This window comes from Blastocystis hominis (genome assembly GCF_000151665.1).
Source record: "Blastocystis hominis, Singapore isolate B (sub-type 7) whole genome shotgun sequence assembly, scaffold_14".
Taxonomy (NCBI): Eukaryota; class Bigyra; order Opalinata; family Blastocystidae; genus Blastocystis; species Blastocystis hominis.
Window position 1 is genome coordinate 206,547 of NW_013171821.1, and position 21,578 is coordinate 228,124.

General features: G+C 44.8%; 8 protein-coding genes; 5 read left to right on the forward strand and 3 right to left on the reverse strand.

Annotated features, from left to right (window-relative positions):
* Window positions 1–265: 265 nt before the first annotated feature.
* Window positions 266–2,569, forward strand: GSBLH_T00001835001 (uncharacterized protein; the record flags this gene model as incomplete). Its single annotated transcript, XM_013040306.1, has 8 exons — window positions 266–448; window positions 480–782; window positions 814–1,440; window positions 1,470–1,721; window positions 1,751–1,817; window positions 1,849–2,002; window positions 2,032–2,224; window positions 2,255–2,569. 8 exons carry the CDS (start codon window positions 266–268, stop codon window positions 2,567–2,569), a joined length of 2,094 nt encoding a protein of 697 aa, XP_012895760.1.
* A 2,376-nt stretch (window positions 2,570–4,945) lies between these two features.
* On the forward strand, window positions 4,946–5,665 carry GSBLH_T00001836001 (uncharacterized protein; the record flags this gene model as incomplete). XM_013040307.1 has 1 exon in its annotated part: window positions 4,946–5,665. The coding sequence occupies one exon, from the start codon at window positions 4,946–4,948 to the stop codon at window positions 5,345–5,347; it is 402 nt and encodes a 133-aa protein (XP_012895761.1). The 3' UTR covers window positions 5,348–5,665.
* Window positions 5,666–9,602: 3,937 nt separating this feature from the next.
* GSBLH_T00001837001 (uncharacterized protein) lies at window positions 9,603–11,214 on the reverse strand. XM_013040308.1 has 9 exons: window positions 11,191–11,214; window positions 11,069–11,160; window positions 10,969–11,037; window positions 10,828–10,935; window positions 10,538–10,791; window positions 10,437–10,502; window positions 10,271–10,403; window positions 10,121–10,241; window positions 9,603–10,089 (listed from the first exon to the last, which is right to left on the reverse strand). The coding sequence occupies exons 2-9, from the start codon at window positions 11,147–11,149 to the stop codon at window positions 9,623–9,625; spliced, it is 1,299 nt and encodes a 432-aa protein (XP_012895762.1). The 5' UTR covers window positions 11,150–11,160; window positions 11,191–11,214; the 3' UTR covers window positions 9,603–9,622.
* A 258-nt stretch (window positions 11,215–11,472) lies between these two features.
* On the forward strand, window positions 11,473–13,014 carry GSBLH_T00001838001 (uncharacterized protein; the record flags this gene model as incomplete). The annotated part of the gene is made up of 8 exons (XM_013040309.1): window positions 11,473–11,579; window positions 11,614–11,680; window positions 11,713–11,835; window positions 11,867–12,041; window positions 12,071–12,449; window positions 12,481–12,543; window positions 12,572–12,730; window positions 12,762–13,014. The coding sequence occupies 8 exons, from the start codon at window positions 11,473–11,475 to the stop codon at window positions 13,012–13,014; spliced, it is 1,326 nt and encodes a 441-aa protein (XP_012895763.1).
* Window positions 13,015–13,580: 566 nt separating this feature from the next.
* GSBLH_T00007043001 (uncharacterized protein) lies at window positions 13,581–16,153 on the forward strand (the record flags this gene model as incomplete). Its single annotated transcript, XM_013040310.1, has 7 exons — window positions 13,581–13,587; window positions 13,619–13,707; window positions 13,742–14,245; window positions 14,277–15,645; window positions 15,676–15,743; window positions 15,786–16,006; window positions 16,048–16,153. 7 exons carry the CDS (start codon window positions 13,581–13,583, stop codon window positions 16,151–16,153), a joined length of 2,364 nt encoding a protein of 787 aa, XP_012895764.1.
* Window positions 16,154–16,568: 415 nt separating this feature from the next.
* On the reverse strand, window positions 16,569–17,591 carry GSBLH_T00001839001 (uncharacterized protein; the record flags this gene model as incomplete). XM_013040311.1 has 5 exons in its annotated part: window positions 16,569–16,798; window positions 16,828–17,129; window positions 17,160–17,324; window positions 17,356–17,447; window positions 17,480–17,591. The coding sequence occupies 5 exons, from the start codon at window positions 17,589–17,591 to the stop codon at window positions 16,597–16,599; spliced, it is 873 nt and encodes a 290-aa protein (XP_012895765.1). The 3' UTR covers window positions 16,569–16,596.
* A 141-nt stretch (window positions 17,592–17,732) lies between these two features.
* GSBLH_T00001840001 (uncharacterized protein) lies at window positions 17,733–18,270 on the reverse strand (the record flags this gene model as incomplete). Its single annotated transcript, XM_013040312.1, has 2 exons — window positions 17,733–18,136; window positions 18,165–18,270. 2 exons carry the CDS (start codon window positions 18,268–18,270, stop codon window positions 17,733–17,735), a joined length of 510 nt encoding a protein of 169 aa, XP_012895766.1.
* An 866-nt stretch (window positions 18,271–19,136) lies between these two features.
* Window positions 19,137–21,516, forward strand: GSBLH_T00001841001 (uncharacterized protein; the record flags this gene model as incomplete). The annotated part of the gene is made up of 3 exons (XM_013040313.1): window positions 19,137–19,171; window positions 19,939–21,386; window positions 21,416–21,516. 3 exons carry the CDS (start codon window positions 19,137–19,139, stop codon window positions 21,514–21,516), a joined length of 1,584 nt encoding a protein of 527 aa, XP_012895767.1.
* Between the last annotated feature and the right edge of the window lie 62 nt (window positions 21,517–21,578).

Below are 21,578 nucleotides of genomic sequence, written 5' to 3' on the forward strand. Positions count from 1 at the left end.
AGTTGTGCTTACAAAATGTGACACTTCAAACAATGTCTATCTTAAACAGAATAGAGAAAAGCCTTGTGGAAGTATTATGCAATGACCCCATTCATTGAGGAGATATTAGGACAATGGTCCCGAACATAGTGCAGTCGTTTTCTCATTCCACATCCATTTAAAACACTGTCTGTAAATAGAACAAGGTTTAATCAATTATACTCTACCCATTTCAACTTTATTCATATCGATTTGGACAGACTAAATTTTACTTTTCCTTAGAACGATGAGTGCTTATGTTGATGTGGAAGACCAACACTGGGGAGGCGCTGCTCCTAGTCAATTCTCTTGTACTCAACGTCCTTGGAACAAGGATGATCCTGCGTGGATAAACAGCAAGGATATTGTGATTGAGGGCTTTAGCATCAATGCCAAGGGTAAACCCTTGTTTGAAAACGCAGATTTGAAGGTATGGGGTGTTTTCCGATTCTCACAAGCAGATCGTGTTTGGACGTCGTTATGGATTGATCGGACCGAATGGTCAGGGTAAGTCCACACTGTTGAAGATGATTGCTTGTCGCGAGCTTGCCATTCCTCCAAATATTGACATTCTCTATGTCGAACAGGAAATCGAGGCCGATGAATCGACAGCCGTGGAAGCTGTGTTGAGTGCCGATACGAAACGTTTGTATCTTCTGAAGAGAGAAAAGGAGTTGCAGGAGTTGCTCGAACAAGAAAATGAGGACCATTCTGCTGATGAAGACGACGACGACGAGGAGAAGAAGGACTCGACAGAAAAGCTTGTACCCTCTATTTCTTCTCGTTCATAGCTAGTTGGAAGAATATCACGAAGTGCTCGACGAGATCAACATTCATGGTGTCTACAAGGCGGAGCCGCGTGCTCGCCGCATTCTCTCCGGTCTGGGATTCACCACGGAAATGCAGGACAAGCCAACCTCCTCCTTCTCCGGAGGTTGGCGCATGCGCATCAGTCTGGCGCGTGCTTTGTTCATGCAGCCGGACCTCCTTCTTCTGGATGAGCCTACGAACCACCTGGACCTGAACGCCGTGATCTGGCTGGACGGGTACCTTCAGACGTGGAAGAAAACGCTGCTGGTGGTCTCGCACGACCAAGAGTTCTTGAGCTCGGTGTGCCAGTACATCATCCATCTGAACAACAAAAAGCTGGACTACTACGTGGGCGACTACCCGTCCTTCAAGAAGATGCAGCAGCAGAAGCTCGCCGAGCAAATCAGAGCCTGGGAGAAGCAGCAGAAGCTCCTGAAGCAGCTCAAAACGACGGGCAAATCGAAATCCGCCGCGGAGGAGCAGGCGAAGCGGATGCGTCAGCGCGATCTGCGCAGCCAGGACAAGGGAATCAACGAGGATACCGTGCTGGAAGCCACGCAGCAGCTGCTGGAGCGTCCTCGCGAGTACACGGTGAAGTTCACGTTCCCGAAGGTCGGAGTGGAGGCGAGTTTTGAGCGTAGTGCACGGAGCTTTCGCCGCCCATCGTGTCCGTCGAGAACGTCACGTTCGGCTATTCGCCGGATCGGATTCTGCTGAAGAACGTGGACTTCGGTATCCACATGTCGTCGCGCGTGTCGATCGTGGGTCCGAACGGAATCGGAAAATCCACGCTGGTGAAGCTCATCGAGGGCGATCTGGTTCCTTTGAGCGGCGACATTCGACGCAACCAGAAGCTCCGAATCGGCAAGTACTCGCAGCACTTCGTGGACAAGGTGAGATTGGGGCGATGGGTCGAGGATAGCTGCCGATGGACGTGTCCCCCGTGGAGTATCTGCAGTCGCTCTACCCCACCATGAAATACCAAGACCGTTTGGTTTCTTGCTGCCTCGCTGATTGTAGTGCGAAATCTGCTGGGTCGGTACGGACTCGAAGGCCACGCGCACACCATCGCGATCCGGAACCTCTCGGGAGGACAGAAGGCGCGTGTGACCTTCGCGGAGATCTCGCTGAGCCAGCCGCACATCCTGCTCTTCGATGAGCCCACCAACCATTTGTAAAAACGCTCCTCTCGCTCGAGCGTAGAGATATCGAGTCGATCGATGCGCTCGGCGAGGCCATCAACGAGTTCGAGGGCGGCGTGGTGATTGTGAGCCACGACGCGCGGCTGCTCATGATGACCAACTGCGAAATGTGGCTGATGGACAACCAGACCGTGCATGCGATTGAAGGAGGGTACGAGGCCTATCGCGATTCCTTGCTCGAGAAGATGGAGTTTGTAGGAGAGAAGGGAGCCAGTGAGAGGTAGAGTGATGATGAAGACGAGCAGGAGAAGGAGGAAGAAGAGAAGGAGAAGGCCGCTGCGAGGGCGAAGAAAGGCAAAAATGAGGCTGCGGAAACGGCAGCAGAAGCGCCCAAAACGGACGCGGAGCTGGCTGCAGCCGCGTTCTCGGCGTTGATGGCGAATCAGGCGAAGGAGAAGGAGGAAAAGGAGAAGAAGAAGAAGCACCGATCGAAGAAAGAGGGAGAAGAGACGGAGGAGAAGAAACATCGACATCATCACTCGCATAAGGAGGAGGGAGAAGAGAGGAAACATCGGCATCATTCGAAGAAGAGTGAATAAGAAAACTGTTTGTAACAAAAACGAAAAAAAAAAGAAAAGCAAAACGGACATGATCTACTCCTTGAAATAGCTGCTGAACGTGACGATATCTGGATGCTCCTTGAGAATACTTTCATCGATCGTGTCGGCATCGATAAGATCCTGAACACGTTCCAAATGGCCTATAAATGTAATAGTTCCGTCTTCTTTCTTAACAAAATATGCAGGATAGTCACGGGAGCCTCCCTGCTTAGCTAAATTGAAGAGATTCCGTAAAACCAACTTGCAATGTCAAATAACTGATTACGGTGCTCTTTTTCTTCCAAAGCGGATCCATTCACTTCCTCATACTTGATCCCGTGCAATTTCATGTAAGCCTGAAAGTAACCATCCTTTTCGCAAATACCTTTGTCATGGCAATGAAATTCGTATGACCACTGTTATATGTGGTGTACAAAATGATACAAACTGAAGACATGATATCAATCTGAATTTGACAAAACACACAAGAAATGAATCAGAAACGGTTGAGGTTGTATATTATAGGATACGGCATTGTACTTTGTATTTCACTGTGGAAACTTGCAGTGTAACGCGAGATCATCCAATTCTATATAGATCACTTAACTGGATGCAGTATCTTGACCAATGGCAATTATCCAACATTTCTGTGGACTTGAGGAAACGGGTCGATCAATTGAGCAACACAAGTCTCTCAGAATTCCCAACTCACGAAGAAAAGGGAATGGATATCAATCTGGCCATAGTAGTAACGATATGGATTCGCTCATCCTATGATCCCAGTATTCAGAGCCGTCTAATACCGATAGTGTAGGTAATTGGTCATTGTTTGATTTAGAGAAGAGTTGAATGACGTATTATCTGACTATTTTTTGCTTATTCAATTTGCATATAATAATAATACAGCAGGCGACATAAACCTTGATCCTCTTATCGAATCCAGATTTTTTACTCCAACTATGATAAACATCGAGCTAAATTGTACTCATTCACTGAATCGAATGTGTGTGAATGAGTCGCAACTGCTGGTAACTATTGATGGAGGTATTAATAATGAAAGAAAAGTATCCTGAAACAAATAGCAACTACAATTCCATATTCTCGATCAGCTATGGAATGCCATTATAAGAGGCAAATCTATAATCTTCTAGACTTGTTGGGTCGAGATGAAATATGTAGAAATGGTGAAGTGGAAAAGAAATTGATGTCGGCAACAAGAATAAAGGACATCTATAGCTTACTATTACAATACGTTTATAGTTCAAATGAAGAGTGCCACTTATTCCAACCTTCCTTCACCTCGTTTGAGGTCTTGGCAGTGTAGAAACACACAAAGCTAATGAATAGTAGTGCCACGCCGTCCATCATGATTCTTACAACTCCCATAATTTCGTTCATTAAAAGTAGGAAGCGAAAGCAAGATAATCGGGAAAACTAAAAATGCATCTTTGTGAGTAGGCCATTCGAATATCATATGAAGCTATCATTGAAAAGTATTCATAATTTATGATATTTGTAAAAACATTTGTTTCACAAAATACAAAATGCTATCAAAACTGTGAGAAAAAACAAAGAAAAGGATATACGTGCTTCAGCTATCAAGATTTCGAATGAAACGAACCAAAAAGAAGCATTCCAATTGGATCATAAAAATAAGCCAAGCAATTAACCCAATGATAATCCCTAATTCTGCATATTTAATATACAAAAGATCATTATCATTTCCTATAATTCAAAGCAAATACTAATTGTACCTATTTTTTTGGAATTCCATAATTCTTCATATCACCTATTTCCTCTATTTCTGGCTCCATGTTCAGAACCTGTGTCTTAAAATCATCTAGACAAATTTGGAGAGCAGTAGGACGCTCAGAAGCAGTTCTCTCTACGGGTGTCCGGTCTTTGTCGTGTGTTATTCGTATATTCTTAACAATTAGTTCTCTGCAAGGGCGTTCTGTGGTTGCAACAAATTTGCGTCCGATAACTCGTAAGTTCTCGTCCGTGAAGAAAATCACACTGGTATGCTATTAATCTGCTTTGTATAATGGAAAGGGTTACCATCGGGATGATGAAAAGTTTGACACAAGAGCCTATGAGGAAGAGGCAGAGGAGAGAGAGGAATTGGAGGAATTGAAGGAGATGGAAGAAATGGAGGAGATGGAAGAGCGCAGAAGGGAAAGAAAAGAAAGGAAGGCTAGAAAAGCGAAGAAAGCCGCCGCTCTCGATCATGTCGAAGGAGAAACTGAAGATTTGCGGCTGGAAGATCTGGAATCGGGTGTAAAGAGCGAAGCTCAACTTGCTGACGACGCCTTGTTGGTAGGTTTTCCCATCATCTCGTCATGTAGGATGAAGAGGCCAATGAAGAACCTTTACGCGATGAGGATTACGACAGAGAAGCAGAGCTCGCCGCTGAAGAATCTGATGAAGACGAGGACGACGAGGACGGCGAGGAAGGCTTGTCGGATGACTCCGATCCCCTCGAAATCTACGCGCGAAACGAGTTTTACCCGGGTCTCTCCGACGAAGTCGTTTCCAAACTGCACTTCCCCGAAGAAACGCTCCCGGAGGACGCGTTTTTGGACGATCTTCCGATGCTGCCGAACCCCTACGATCACAGCAGCGATCCGGACACCGAGCTGGACCCTTCAAAGCTTCGCGACAAGCCGTACATGTTCAACGACGCGCGCGTTTATCTGGAAACCCGCGAGTCGGTGGTTCCACGCACCTGGGAGGACGAAACGCTGGGACCGATCGAGGAGAATCGACGTGTGCGGCTGACGGTGCGCGTGCGAGAGTTGAAGCTCTCGGTGTATGCGTCGCAGAAGCTGGTGCTGCTGGCAGGACCGCGGTACAACTTCAACAACGATGTGCTGACGCTGACGAGCGATCGGTATGAGACGAGGAAGCAGAACGGACGGTATCTGATGGATTTGCTGGAGAAGCTGGTGGAGGAGGCGAAGAAGGAGACGGAGATCCAGCAGAAGCCGAGGAGATTAGCGAAGAAACGCGGAAGGTACATTCCGTTCAATAAGAACATGCTGGGATCGGGTATGGTGAAGAAGCAGTACGAGGGAATGATTGTTGAGGACGAGTAATGTGCTTTTAATGGATTGTTTGTTATATTATGATCAACCAATGGACTGCGGTATTATGGATATAAATGTGGAGAAGCTTAGGTCAATCAAGATGGAAAGACAAGCGAAATATATTATTATTTCCAATTGAATGTAGCATTACACTGTGGGAGCGTATACATCGAAAATGATCACAAAAGAGATTTTATAGACGTGATTCAAAATAGCATCATTGTATAGTGTTTGTAAGAGAATACAATTTCTCTTTCTATTCGATGCAAAAGATCGTTGATTTTATTAATTCTGCAATTGAGAACTATCAGTGTGATAGTTCCATCATTCAAAATGTGCATGGATGTTTAAATAAGAATTGGAAGGTGGATGGCTGGATTTCACTCATATTGAGTAATAGAGAATATGTAGTATTAAAGTTTAATAATGGAGTATTCATGAATCAAGGATTTGTGGTCAATGAGCAGAAAGTGTTGAAAGTGTTTGGAAATCATCAAATTGGTGCTATTTCATATAATGAAGAACAATCCATAGAAGTAGTAGTAGAAGGAATAGTAGATTTGGATCATGGAACTCGATTTGAAGGATTGGTATTGGCTGAAGGCAAGTTTGGAATTCCATTTGGATATGGTGAAATGTATGATGATGATGGAATATTGGTGTACAAGGGCATAATGATCAATTGGAAACGATTTGGATATGGAACGAATTATCATAATAATGGTTTGATTGAATATGAAGGATATTGGTGTGATGATAAGCGATTTGGAAGAGGAATTGTATATGATCGATCAGGCATGTTAGTGAATGAATGCTTGTGGTATAATGGAATTGAAAACGGCACTGATTATGAAGGAAATGGAAGCAAGCCAATGAATATTGAAATGAAACATATGAAACTGACTGTCAGTTATGTATTGGTTGATTGGGATGTTTCATTGTTGTATAATTTGAAATCAATCGAAATCGGTGATTATTGTTTTAAATCAGTGAAAACATTCAAAATCGATGGATTGAATCGATTGAAAACGATCAAAATCGGAAAGAAATCATTTAATCAGGATGGTTATTACAATGATGATGAGGAAGATGATGATAGGAGACGCAAATCGAAATCATTCCACATATTGAATTGTAAATCATTAAAATCAATTCAAATTGGTAAATGGAGTTTCACCGGTTTTGGAGGAGACTTTGAATTGAAGAATCTACCAAAACTAAAATATATTCAAATCGGTAAAAACAATTTCTGTTATAGTTCATTTGTGATTCGAGGTAAGAAATAATATGATATTGAATATTTGAATGATTAGATCTTCCAAATCTAAAATCCATTACATTAGGTAATTGGGCATTCAATGAATCCTTAACAACAATAATAGAAAGTATTGAATGAATTCGAATAGAATGATTGATCTGTAGATCTTCCATCATTACGATCCATAGAACTCGGTGATTTTACACTTCAAGGGAGAGAGGATCATGATTCAGCTTCATTGATAATGCGAAGTATGAATGAATTGATTCTAAATGATTTGGTTTGTAGATCTTCCAAAGCTGAAATTACTAACTTCTGTAGACTGTAGTTTTCAATATCCTCGTGTAGTGACATTGGAAAGTATTTCTGAATAATGAATATTGATAGTATTTAGATATTCCAAATCTTCAATATGTCAGGCTACCTTATTCATTCCAGATAGTTAATAATGCAGACATCATTGGTAACTATTTGTATTATCAGTTGAAATAAGATGTTTCTGAATTGCTCTATCAAACAGTCTATCACTTGAATTTTGAGGAATACAGTTGGATGGGTCGTTAATTCGATAGTAATACCCCATTGGACTTGTAATGTTATGGATTACACAATATTTGTTTTCTTTCAATTCACTAATGGTGGATCAATCGAAAATGGCAATTATGGTTTTGAATCAGTGAAACCAATCAAAATTGATGGATTGAATCGCTTGAAAACCATCATAATTGTAAAGAAGTCATCTACACAGGTTTATAAAAATAAGGATTATATTAACTAATTCTTATACTATATTCAAATAAACAAATAAAGGATGATGATTCAAAATATTTGAATTCCATCTAATAAAGAATGACAATTGATACAGCCAATCAATAATATTGTATAGCCATAAATTGATAATGATAGATCTTCAATCATCATACTTTTGGCACAATCCACTTGGTTATTTATCATATATCATTGAGAGTTTAAATAGTGGTAATCACAAAAATATATGGGTGGTGAATCGATATATTATAATATCTATCCTTTTGGATATGATTCGTTATCAGCATTGCTACGATTAATCCAACATGAATACTGTGCATCTGTGTGTTAGTTTTCCATTAACTCCATATACAATTAAACATTTCTATTATTGTTATAATAAAAGCAATTCATCAATTGTGAATTCTTCAGTGTTATTTTATCTTATCTGTTTCTACTATCTCCTATTATTCTTTGACGATTCATATTTGTATGAATAGAGTTAACTGGAATAACAAGTCAAACCAAACCTTTCAAATCATTAATTTCACCATCAGTGAGGAATCACTTTTTCTCATTCAATTAGAAAGTTTTCAGTGTGAATAGCGGTATTTTATGCATATCTTTCTCTGATGAATGATCCTATACACCATATTTTACACCCAATAATTCACGTGGATTTAAATCATTCTAAATGAGTAATTTTAGATATGGCCATACATTCACAACAAATATTGAAAGCAATCTATGAGAAATAACGCAAATAAAAGTGTAATATAGTATCTATTTTTGCCTATACTATGTTATACTTGTGACATAAAAACCTTCAAGATATTAGATGTCCCTATTCATCGTGTACACAATTAAGCAACATGATTTGTGTCGGGAAACATACCTTAAGCTAGGCATGAAACAAGCAAGAAGTTATCAAGGTTTTATCCCAGAATTCCTTTTATGGGATTCTATTTTGGGCACTAGAAGGTACAAATAGTTGTTCATGCATCCTATTTACCTATATTTTCAAATATAAAAACACTTTAGAATCACCATGACATCTCAATTGCACTTTCATTATTGTAAGTGTCTGGATTGCTTGTTTATTCTATTCAACCCATGACTTTGCTACGTTGCTCCATTGTTTTGGCATTCACTCTATTTCTGCTGTAAACTGTTAAATATCTCCATCCATCCCTTGATATTGAATTCCTCTAAATTAGCAACAACGGTTTTACTCGCTAGTGAGGTTGTAACAAACATCAAAAAGCATAGAGTTCTGAATAATAGAACGGTAGAACGATTCCATGTGCTTTTTTCGCGAGGAACGTGGAACAAACTGGAGAGAAGAGATTGTATTGGTAGCTTCTAAAGTAGATACAGGTACGGAACGATTGTGATATAAGGCAGGATCTATTTGTTTCATCGATCCGGATTCGCGAAGAGAGTTTAAAATAGCATTGACCTCACTCTCTGGAATTTCACGCTTCTGCGATTTTTTACTAACACTAAATAAATACAGACTGTTCGATACGTGGATGGAGATGGTTGACTCTCATCGTTCACCTAGACTAACAAGCGAATAACCAAAAGAATACGATTTTTGTGTTATACAGTGTACAAAAGCTCGAATGATCCTGGATTCGATCTCTCTGAAGAGGAACAAACAAATTCGGCAAACTACGTAGATTGGCGTATTACACCAATTGCAAAGGACAATAGGATGAGCAACAAACAAGGGGAACGGACTACTAGCGGGACATTCCGTCTATTTGAAACTGAAGTTAGGAATACGCACTACTGCCTCGATTCTACAATATTAGTCCACTGTAGCGATCCTTACTCTCCTTCCGCGTCCAAACTCAAAAACTGGTCAATTACCGCGCTCCATGGCTCCTTTTCCTTAAACGTGCATGCTACAGATAACCTGTATTTAAAAAAACAAGCATTCGAGAAAGGAGTTCATAATTATGCCTTGTGCATCAGCTGTTCAATCAAACTCTTCATCGACAGAGTCGTACACACCACCATAATGAACGTGGAGAAGATCAGGGTGGCCCAGTCCATGAGCTTAATTCCCCATGTGTTCACCTTCCTAAACACCCACAAATGCATCACCGCCGGGAACATAAACGTGGTAATGACATCGCTGAAGTTTCCGACGACGCTCAGAATATCCTCAAAGAAGGGCACGAAATAAGCGACCAGCGAGATGCACACAATCTCCACGATTCGGAACACAATATACACAGGGTTGGTGATAAAGTACTTCCCCTTCGTGCAGGGGCCCCAGTGTCCCTCCACCATCTCGTTCACCGGCTCCATCCACAGCGGGAACCCGCCGATCACCGTGATCACCATCAGCAGATTCACCGGGATCGCCAGCCACGTGCCGTCCGGCAGCGACTGCAGGATGTTGCCCTGCACGCCGTGCGCTAGGAGAGAGGACCGGGGAAACGGAGGTACGGCCGTTTTTGTAGATGAGGGCGATGAGGATGCCGACGACGGAGTAGAGCACGGCCATCAGGGAAATGGAGATACCCGTCGAGCGGACCACGGTTTTCTTGCAGTCGCGACGGAGGTATTTCTAGATGGGGAAACGGGGAAACGAGGAACGTATTGGGTGAGGAGGAAGAGGATGAAGCCCATGCAGTAGACGATGATGCCGAAGTTCTGGAGGAAGGCGGAGATGGAGCGCGGCCAGAGATCGCTCACCTCGAACTTGAAGGGATATTCGATGAAGCCGAAGCTGAAAGGGGAGAGGAAGGGAGAAACGAGGTACATGATCATGGCGAGGAAGCCGGCGGCGATGGCGTAGAGGCCGAGCGAGGAGACGGCGACGAGCATTCTGCGATGTGAATTTGAAATAAAAAGAGAAGGAACTTGGGGTCTTTCAGAAGACAGAGGAGGATGCAAAGCAGGGTCAGGATCACTTGGGAGATCACGCGGCGCAGCTTGCGGTTGCTGCCGATCGGAATGGCTTCCAAGAAGTCCGTCATCACCACCATGGAACCGATGTTGGAGCCATAGAGCGTGATGAGAGAGCACACGTAGTAGATCCAGTAACCGACGCTTCCCAACGCCTTGTATACAAGCTCTGCGTATGTGTTGTTGGTCATAATTTCTTTGTAGTCGTTCTTGGGGTTAAAGAGAGTAAGAGAGAAATCTTATACAGGATGATCCTCGATAATTTCCTTGTTCAGCTGAACGAGCTGCCAGGTGGCCAAAATCATCATGCCGCAAACAACGACGAACAGAATAATTCCGCAAATAATACCAACCTACCAAGTCACAAATAGGCGATCTGCACATACCTGGCTGAATGCAAAAGGCAGGGCCAACGAACCCGTTCCTGCAATACCCTTCATCAGGTTGATGCAGAACTAGTGGATAAAAAATAGCGCATATTGCTACCTCAAGGGTGTTCATCTTTCCCTTCTCATCGTCGATGTACTCCTGAGGAACGAGGACATTTTGCTCGGGCTCGTTGCTCATCAGGGGCTGAGCTAAAAGTTGATTGTTTTCACTCTCAGCACTCATAATTGCTTAATGCAATCTGTAGTATTCGATATTATTGAATATGCAAGTTTCATAAGTTTGTGCAGAATCGCGGGAATCAACCATACCTTTTGTTTACTTCCAATTCTTATTGGGGAAAAGACACTACGTCCATTCTAACATACACCCATTCATAATCAAGGTGGAACAATATTGTGTAACACCAATCGCCAAAGCTACAACACCATCTCTATTTGATTCAGAGTGCACAGTATCATCTCAAATCGGGTACCTATTTTAAATCAGAAATACTCTCAGGAATGAAATACCTCATCCAATTTTCTCACTCGTACTTCCAATTTCGCATCCCTGAGCTAAACTCCTTGTTGGAGTTGAATGGACTTCAACCGAGTGACTGCTACAAAATGTTCGTAGCGAGGCGTTTATCTATAATACCACAGAGAAGACTATCACGAGGAATCACCGTTTTTAATCGTTTCTCTTCCCAGTGACGATGTTGCGAAGAAGGTGTCTATTTCCCAGATGCTTTGATTGAATAGATTGCATCCCGAGCGGTACTCATAAAAACGATTCAGGAATACTGGATGAATGCTCCCTCGTTTGAAAATTTGCTAGAGCGCATAGCATCCGTTTCCCAAGAGTTTTTGCCAAAGTGCTCCACAGTAGCAACCCATTCCAACGTTCATTTTCCAGAATCAAACCTCCTGGAAACTCGACGTTGATTCGTTCGGCAAAAGCATCTCCTCGACCGACCAAAAGAAATACATCCAGTCCGTCTTGGACAAAATCAACCTTCCAGGCCCCATCCAGATGAAGCATCCCGATCTGCTTCTCGTGCTCTCCTTCGACTGCGGCCACATCGGCGAAGGTCGTTCTCCCTCTCTCCGCTCACTCCAGAGATCAAGCAGGTCTACTTCGGCCGCTTCGTCGCCTCCGGACAACGCACGATTAACCGCGATTATGACCTGAAACGGCGCAAATACATCGGTCCGACCTCCACGTGCGCGGAACTCTCCTTCCTCATGTCCAATCAGGTGCTCTCTCGCCCCGGCGCGGTGATGTGGGACTGTTTCGCGGGGACGGGCTCGCTGCTGGTGGCATCGACGGCGCATGGCAGTCATTGCATCGGCACGGACATCGATGTGCGCGTTTTGAAGGGCATCAAGAAGGGGAAGAAGGCGGAGTCGGTGCGAAGCAATTTTAGCCAGTACGGATTGCGGTTCCCCGAGTTGGTGCGCGCCGATTTGTCCGCGTTGCCGCTGCGATTCCGCGGGTTGTATGCGGGTTTTTTGTGTGGTTATGAGCAGAATCGACGGAATTCTGTGCGATCCGCCGTATGGAATCCGCGCGGGAGCGAGGAAAACATGCAGGTAGATGAGGCGCTGGAATGGGACGTAGCCGCGTGGGGGAGCATCCGCCGACGGAAATTCGCGAAGGACACATTCCCAGGACGGAAGTGTACGATCCGGATGATGTGATCGTGGATTTGCTGAATGTGGCTGCGAAAACGCTCGTGCTGGGAGGAAGACTGGCTTATTTGCTGCCGACTTTTGGAGAGTAGGGAGATGGGGAGGGATGTGAGTGGAAGGCATGGAGAGAAGGAGGTGCCCGAACACCCGTGTTTGGAGCTTGTTTCGAACTCGGAAGAGAAGCTGCAGACACATGTGAGTCGAAGACTGGTGACGATGAAGAAGACGGCGGAATATGAAGAGAACAAGGAGGAGGAATACAAGGAATTTTGCAGAAAGTCCATCAAGCGGAATAACATTTCCTACGCGAATCTGAAGGAGTTTGTGTACAGTAAAAAGAAGGAAGAGTGGTATGTTTGTTTGAATGAATAGCAGAAATAAACGCTGGAAGGGCGAAAATGTGAATTGGGACTTTGTCTGCCCAAATCCTTGACCCAATTCCAGATTGGCAGCTCTTACCAGATTTGCCAAATTGATCAATGGGAAGAAGGGGTGACCTGTGGAGGTTTGTTATCCTCCTACTCGTTTTGGCCGAAATCATCACTTGTCTCTCAGAAACAGAAATCAATGAAGGAGTAACTGTCGAAGGTGTTCTAGAAGGTGGCGGTGAGCAAGCCTACGTAATTTCTTCCTATACAGATTGGCAGTACTACCAGTTCATTTTTATGGTGTCTCCGTACTTCTACATGAGTACTCAATAAATCTTTAGCGATGAAACGGACGAAACGGATCCGGTTGCATCGGTGACTCTTTCTTGTAATGAAACGGAAAAGACAGAGTTTTATTTTGAAATTGCGGCTGATTGGAATAGGAACATCTATCCAGATTCGCTCCTAAGTCTATTTCACCGGGAAAGCATATGCAGACAGTCATATACACACATTCTGCTAAAAAGCCTTGTCACAACTGCAGCGTCGTATTCTTTAGTTGCACAGAGAATGGATGGTTTGTATTTTTAGGATCGGTTCATCTGTAGACTCGCTGCTTTCCATGCAGATGAGCGACAGTGTCAATGGAACGATTTCTGGATACACTACAGACAGCATTCTCACATACCGACTCTACGTATCTCTCCTTTCCCTTCCACCTCCCCATCTAGATTTCCAATTCCGAAAGCACCAACTCGGATAAAACCGAAGAGCGAAGCTGTCTGGTGGACATGATCCAGCTCACATTGGAGAGTCCTTCTCTTCCTTCCTTAGTCGGCTACGTGAGCACAAGTCCGCGTCCGCTGAGTCGCAACCGCGTCCCTCTCCGCCTCACCAGCAACTCCACGGCGTCCTTAGTGCTGGATCATTCGTCCTCCCTGTTTTCCACAAATCGGGACGTTTTTGTGTATCTCATCGTGGAAGAAGAAACGGCCTCGCTGATCCCCTACACGCTTACGTCGCAAGCCGCCTTCTCCTCGGTGCTGCGCCCCGATTCGCAAGGCCTTTTCGCGTTTTCAACAAGCGTCAACTGCAGCGCCGAATCCACGCCTCGCGACGACGTGATCGGGTATTTAATCCTCGACTTCTCCACAAAACTCCTCTTCGACTCCTTCTCGCTTCTCTTCTCCATCGATTCCTTCCAGGGCGACATCGAAGTCGCTCTCAGTGATCGGGTTTTTCTTCTTCTTTCTTCTCTCTCTCCAGACCTTCCGATCCGCTCTCGTCCAGTCCTCGCCGCACACCACCACCGGGCCCAACCCCTTCGGTTTCCACGTTTCCACGAATAGCTCGGTGTTCCAGCTGGGCCGGCCGCTCTATTTCCGCGTGCGTCCTCTCCCGACCGGCTCGCTTTCCTCCGCTTCGCCGTGCTATTTCAACGTCTCCATGCGTTTCCTCCACACAACCGCGGTTTTCTGCGCCCCTCACGACCAGCCCGTGTCCGTGGAAACGCCCGCTCGTCCCGCGGTTTCGTACCACGCGGTGTGGATCCCCAGCGACGATCTGGGCACCGTCTCGCGGGTGAATCTTCGGTTTTCGGAGGTAGCGTACGCGTGGAATTCGAATGGAACCGTGTGCTTCCCGCTCACCGTGTTCTACGGGTACTCCGAAACCGCGGAACTGCTGAACATCGCGGATTCTGCCGTGGTGGAGTACACGGAATCCTTCTTCTACCAGCCGCTCATTTCCATCGCGATCGACCGGCATTCTGTCGGGTGTTTTCTGCTCATCGCCGTCCGCACGGAGGGCGTTTCGTCGTGGGTGTTCGAGGGCGGCGTGGCGATGACTCCGTTCTTGCTGACGCCGAGCAATTCGATCAAAGGCTCGCTATCGTCGTATCGAAACGTCGTGCAGACGTACATCTTCCTCTACTCCACCGAGTACACCGCCATCACGCTCTCCGCCTCCAAAACCTCCTCCGATTTCCGCTCTCTGTCTCCGTTTCCACGTTTCTCCAATCGTAGATCGATGTTCGTCGCGGTCGACGCGTACCCGTCGCCCTCTCGTTTCGATTGGTCGAGCGAAACGCCCGCGAAGGCGAGTCCGCTGCAGGTGAACGTGACGATCGACCGAAGCCACGCGAAGTACTGCAACGAGTGCAAGTATTTCGTGACGGTGATGCTCAACGGCTCGCTGGAGCTGAGCACGAACGCCTCGCAGCTGGCGATCGAGTTCGTCTGTCCGGGAGACGTGTGTTCGAACTGCAGCGAGGGTCGCGACCCGCTGCAGAACTGCCAGGAGTGTCTGGACGGGTTTTACGGGACCAACTGCAGTCCCTGCCGCGACTGCCACCACGGCGAATGCGCGGACGGGCTGTCGGGCGACGGGTCCTGCGTGTGCAGCACGGGGTTCTCCGCGTATTCCAACTGCACGGAGTGCAAAACGGGGTTCTTCGGGGAAACCTGCGCGGCCTGCGAGAGCTGCAATGAGCACGGAGACTGCCAGGACGGCCGGACGGGCGACGGATCGTGCGTGTGCGACGAGGGGTTCGACGCGGCGCAGCGATGCGGAGAATGCGTGGAGGGGCGGTTTGGGAGCGCGTGCAATGAGACGTGTCCCGGCGAAACCGCGGTGTGTAGAGTGAGGGGGTGGGGGTCGAGGATAGGCAGCGCGCACGGAGAGTGCGATGATGGAATGCTGGGAACGGGGCGATGCAAGTGCAGCGATGGATTTGTGGGGTTGAGTAGTGTTTTTTGGGAGAGGAATTTCGAATAGAATGCGATACGTTGTACGAGGAAGATCGATGCATTCCGCATTGTTTTGAGGAGAACGGAGCGTGCGATGAAGGTAGAGCGCGCAGAGCGGCGTGAGTGTGTAGAGAAGGGAGTTTGCTTATGCTGGGACGGACATATGGGAGTCGATTGCAACTACTCCTTGGAAGAGAGCGTGAATTTGTATCTGTTTCTTGGAATGATCGTGGTCGTTTCGATTATCTCGTTTTTCTTTATGTGGGGAAGCGGAGTGGAGTGCATGGTAGATTGCGCGTGAAGCAGCTCTCGAAGAAGGTGGAGAAGCAGCAGGTGCAGAGGCAGGTGGTGATTGACGAGAAGCGACGTTTTATTTCGTGGCGCGTGGTGAAATAACGGTACTGTGCATCGTCGGATTTCTTTTATGGAATACTCTTTTGCTTTTGGTTTTCTTTATATATGTATGTATGTATGTATGTATATATGTATGTACATATACATGTACATACATATGTATATGTATATGTGATAGTTTATGGGCTGTTTGTTCGAGAGAGAACGATTCTTGTATTTGCCATCAAGTTTTTTCGTATTTGGAGTGCGTTTTTTTCGATGTGATGAAGTCATAATTGAATTTCTATCAATCCATTGAATCTGAATCTCTTTGTTTGCTTGTCCTCTGCCCAAAACATCTCTTCCTTATTGCCTCACCCCTTTTCCTTTTCCTTTCCTTTTCTGCTCCCCCTTTCATTCATTCATCCATTGATTGATTGATTCATTCATTCATTCATTCATTCAACAAACACCCTCCAAACCAATAAAAGAACAACACTCTCCCCTTACTCCACCGACAACAATTTGTGCTTTCGACTTGTATTCGTATACTGGTGCAGGATCCATTCATTCTCCGCCTCCTCCTGATCCACCGTGCCCAATCGGATCTGATACGGGCGTAACTCGAACCGCGGACCCACCTCCGTCAACGCGACCGTCTTATGATCCTCCTTCAAGTACGTGTGATGTCGGAAGGAAATGAAGTCACTACACTCAGAACCTCGCAGTAAACCGACTTTTGATTGGCGAACGTGAGGATTCGCTTGCTGTCGGGACGCGGCACGGGGAAGAGATGCTTCAAGATATTGGTGACTCGCTCGCCCAGCTTGGATGTGAGGTTGCTGAAGATCAAATGGGGATACGCCTCGCTCATCGTTCCCACGTTCTCGATGTCGTGGCGCATCACCGTGTTGGTGATGCTGAAATAAGCGGTGGGACCGTACGGTAAATGACTCACAATTAAGGAGGTTGGCTCACCGCGGTGCTCATTTACGATTACGATGTCCGTGAAGTTGTTGGCACGACATGCTTTCACCAACTAGGCGTGAGGCTTCTAGAATAGGCGAACTTCGTCCAACTTGGAAGCTCCTCGGTTAATTCGTTGCGAATTTGGAATGATAAGCTTTATTTCCTTGATGAACATTTTGAGTCGCGAACTCGGATCGCGCGATGTCGTAACGCACACCTTGGGGTCTTCGATTCCCGCCATAGCATATTCATCGTCTACATGCGTCTATCTCTGGATACCCCTTACAAATGCTTACTTTCATTTCCTTTGTGGTTTCATCTTCCATGTCAACTGTGTGCTTCAATTTTTCCGCCTCATATCGCAATTCCGTGGGAACTTTCTTCCCAGCTAAAACTAACACCCGCAACGAAATAGCCAACTCGCAAGAGCCTCACGCACCTTCATTTTCTTTTCATACTCCTCCTTCTTCTTTCCCTCCAGAGACTTTCGATACAGGTAGTCTCTACGCAAACGAATATCACGTCTAAGCATCTTTCGTTATGAAAAACTAATAAAGCGACCACCGAGAAAGGGTTTTTGATTATGTACTGAAACTCCCGTTTTCAAAGCCATTTCTGCAACTACATGTCGTAAAAACAAACACAACCAACTGAAACACGATTATTTAGAAAGTTACATTAGTTCTAGGAAACGGCGAGATACCAAACTTGCTTTGTTCTGGAAAAGGGTGCGGTGATACAATAACTTCGCGACATACACATCATCTCGTGACCTCAATGACGGAGATATCTCAACAATACGATAACGGGACTGGAGAAATGAGGAAGGCCTCATAGGCAGAGCGGCCTCGCTCTGCATCGAGCTACACAGAGAGCTCTTAGGAGAAACAGAAGATAGCTCCAAACTAGCATTGTCTTCTGAGTCTTTATTAGTGTTGCTCACAGCGGGAACGCCCTCCTGAGCTTCGACTTTTAAATTATCTTTCTTTTCATCATATGGATATTGATTAATTCGATCATTCTTTTCTATATGTTCATGGCATACAGAAAGGCTCACCATAGTACCGCCGTAACTGCCTATCTCGGCAGGTCTTGCATACAATACAATAACCAGATTTTGTGCGGTTTAAAAAATCTTCACTTGGCATATTCTTCCTACATTGCCTGCAATACTTAAGACTCCCATTCTTCAATTTATCCTCCTCCATCATTTAAAATGGGTAAAAGAATAAATGACACAACCAATACCATACTAGTTCTGTTCATTCTATTGGATGCCCGTTGGAACATTATTATATTGTCATAACGCTTTTTCTTTTTATCGCATTGATTTTCTCTTTTACCATGTGTAACATGGCTACAATGAAATCTAGACTGAAATCTGTCATCTCCCGGCACAGTATTTTTTCTAGGAATTATCGATCATTAAACCACTCTGAAGAATGGAAAGGAAGGTAACCTTACAGAAAAATCAAAAACAAGTTGACAGGGGAGCTGACCATGATGCGCATAACGGTGTTTCTGGCGCAAAATATTACTATCAGGAAGTATGGAAACACCCAAATAGGGTTATTCGAAAGTACTTCTGTCTTGATTTCCGTTTTCGATAGATTATTGACCTATACCAATATATCCATATCCATAGTATTATGCATCTTATTTATATGTAGTTGTTCTGAGTTATTCTGAGCTTTAGATGTACTCCTCAAACTGCAACTCTCCGCCTTTACGACTTCCGTCGTACGGTTTATCCCATTTCCGTATTGTGTATGGTGGAGGTTCCAAGTCTAGAAGCAAAGAGATTGAACTTTACAAACTCTTGAATTATGCAAGCATCGATAGGTGTTGCTTTCTAGTTTTCTTTTGTATTGTGGCCAGCACAGTAGTTTGCGTATTTTTGAGTCTCCGGAAATATTTGGTGCCTGCCACGGCTCTGTTTTGCGCGACCCTTTACCTCTCTTCCTATTACTTGGTCTCCGTTTCTGTAATATTGTGTGAAGTCGCTGAGTATTAGAGTTTTGGCTTGAATTTCCACGAGTCGTCCACCTATTCGGAAATGAAGCAACTCAGTGTAGCAATGTTGGTATTCGCGGTTGTTCACTACATTGCGATGTGTTTTGTCCCTGCTCGATATCGTTCATGTGTTTGTTAGAATAAAACACAACCAGTTCACACTAAGTTTATTTATTAAACTTTAAAATGAAGGGTGTATATGCTATGAATTGATCTCCTTTTGAGTGTTTCTGGAATGAGAGTTATAATGTTCCCAAGTACGATTCTAAAACGTTTTCGATTATTATTGTCGATTATAAAACGTGCATAGTACTTCCTAATTCTCTTCTTGTCAAACTTGTCATTCCTAAAAGCAAAAGGTATTATTTGCCTCGAAATCATATTTCTACACAATTTACGAATTTTAATCAGCTTTCAATTCAGCATAATTCCAAGATCCTTGGTCTTTCTCTCCTTTCAATTCTCTATAGGATCTACTCCATTCATTTTCAATAGAAAGACGATATCCAATGTTTTCAAACGAATTTAATGTATCATTATGTGCTTGCCTTCTTTGCACCGTAAACACATCGTAGAATTATTGATTCATGGATTACAGTCCATTTGCATCATGTTGATGCATATACACCCTTCCGTTTGTTCTTGTTCAAGAGTAGGAGGCATATTCGTGGATTCCGCATCCTCTACTCTTCTACAAGTCTCCGAACAGAGCAAACCTAACACTTATGACGGCTGCGTCAAATCCCTCGCTTACCAGCTGCCGAATTTGATTGGAGAACGAGAGTGACGATGTGTTTGCATCCTTCTTCACATTCTTTGAATTATCGAATCATTTTTTTATTTTGCTAAAATCGGATGAAGAACAGCTATGGTTCGTCTCTGAGTGATAAATGTGAACAACGTCTCATTTCCTCTGTGTTACCTAAGAATCGCTTGAAACACAAAAATGCATATAAGTATCAATGTAGTCTGTACAAACGACTCATCGATGACGAGAGTGATCAATCTTCGTCAAGTAAGGATGACGAGCGTTTCTCTTTTCTAAATGACAGCTTGAGACGGGAACCCTCTTTGCGTCACGATATCCCAATGTATTATATAGTTCCAATTTGTAATGGTAAAAAGCAGGGATACGGTGAGATTCACTTTGGAGGGGAATATGATGCTCTTGTATATTCGACAAGCTGGATCAATGATATCCGATCCAATAAAGGTTTTGTGTACAATCGGATAACGAGCAAAGTTCTGTGTCTGGTCGACGACTGCGAAACCATTCTTTTCGATGAAACCAACTGTCCGCAATGGGAAATACTGGACAAGGACAATGGGGAGAGGTGGGAAGGACTGTCCTATCGTGGTTCGCCCTGCGGCCTTGGCGAGTATTACGATGAGAACAACTATCTCATCTATCGTGGAATGTGCGTCGACTTCTATTGGGAGGGCTATGGACAGAGTTTCTTTCCTCGAACCGTAGGAAACAAGCCACAACTTGCAAGCGAGGGAATGTGGTGTCATGGCAATCTCTTGGGCATTGCCGATCGATTCGATCTGTTCGGCAACTCCCTGCTAAAAGGATTGCTGCTCAATCAAGAGATGTACGAATCCTCGCTGGTGATTCAGGGGAGCGATTTCTCGATGGCGAGTTGCTTTGTCGAAGAGCTTGTGGTGGCCAACAACTCGCTGAACACAATCCAGAGCATCAATTTGAGTGTGTTTTGTCTCCTACAACGCTTTATTGTTGGAGATAACTGCTGCAGGAAGTGCAAGCGCTTGCTGATCGCTCACAACAACGCCCTCACCACGACCATTATCGGAAATTACTCCTTTACGACGCATGGAAACTCGCTCGAGCTTCTTCTGTCCGATTCGAACGCCATTCTGCGCAAACGAAAGGCCTTTTTGATTCGCGATTTGCCTCGGCTTGAAATCTTGCAGATTGGCGTGGGATCATTCTCGGACTACTGCGAATTTTCTGTCACAGACGTTCCGCAACTCATCTCGATAGGAATTGGGAGAAGCGGGCAGCAGGAGAAGCAGATCGGGATTTCGTGTTGCTTCTTCTACTGCAGTCGTCTGTTTTTGAAAGAATTGCCGCAAATCAAGACGGTGAAGATCGGAGACTATTCGTTTTACCATACGAACTCTGTACTATTTTGTAACATGCCCAAACTATTGTTTATCATCGTTGGAAACGGATGTTTCTTCCGATCGCTCCATTACAAGGGAAGACTCGTATTGCAGAATCTCCCGTCGTTGGCAGCTTTTACGAGCCTAGAGCAATCTTTTGTGTCGATACACTCACTTACTATTAAGAGTACGCGCTTTTGGGTCCATTGATACTAGATGCTCCTTTGCTGAAGCTAAGGGTGGACGTCCTGAGCAGCTTCTGGTCGTTGCATCATCTAGAGTTGGAGAGTACGAAATTGAAGGTAGTTCTCAGGTAGATGTTCCCCAACGCATCTTCGATCAGTTTGAATCCTTGTGTCACTAATTTGCGTTGTTTGTT

Bases quoted from the DNA above. Each gene is read 5' to 3' on its own strand.
- GSBLH_T00001837001 (XM_013040308.1), bottom strand. From the start codon at position 11,149: ATGAGCAACGAGCCCGAGCAAAATGTCCTCGTTCCTCAGGAGTACATC. The intron at 11,038-11,068 runs GTAGCAATATGC...TTTATCCACTAG, and splicing joins GAAAGATGAACACCCTTGAG to TTCTGCATCAACCTGATGAA. The intron at 10,936-10,968 runs GTATGTGCAGAT...GTGACTTGGTAG, and splicing joins TGCCTTTTGCATTCAGCCAG to GTTGGTATTATTTGCGGAAT.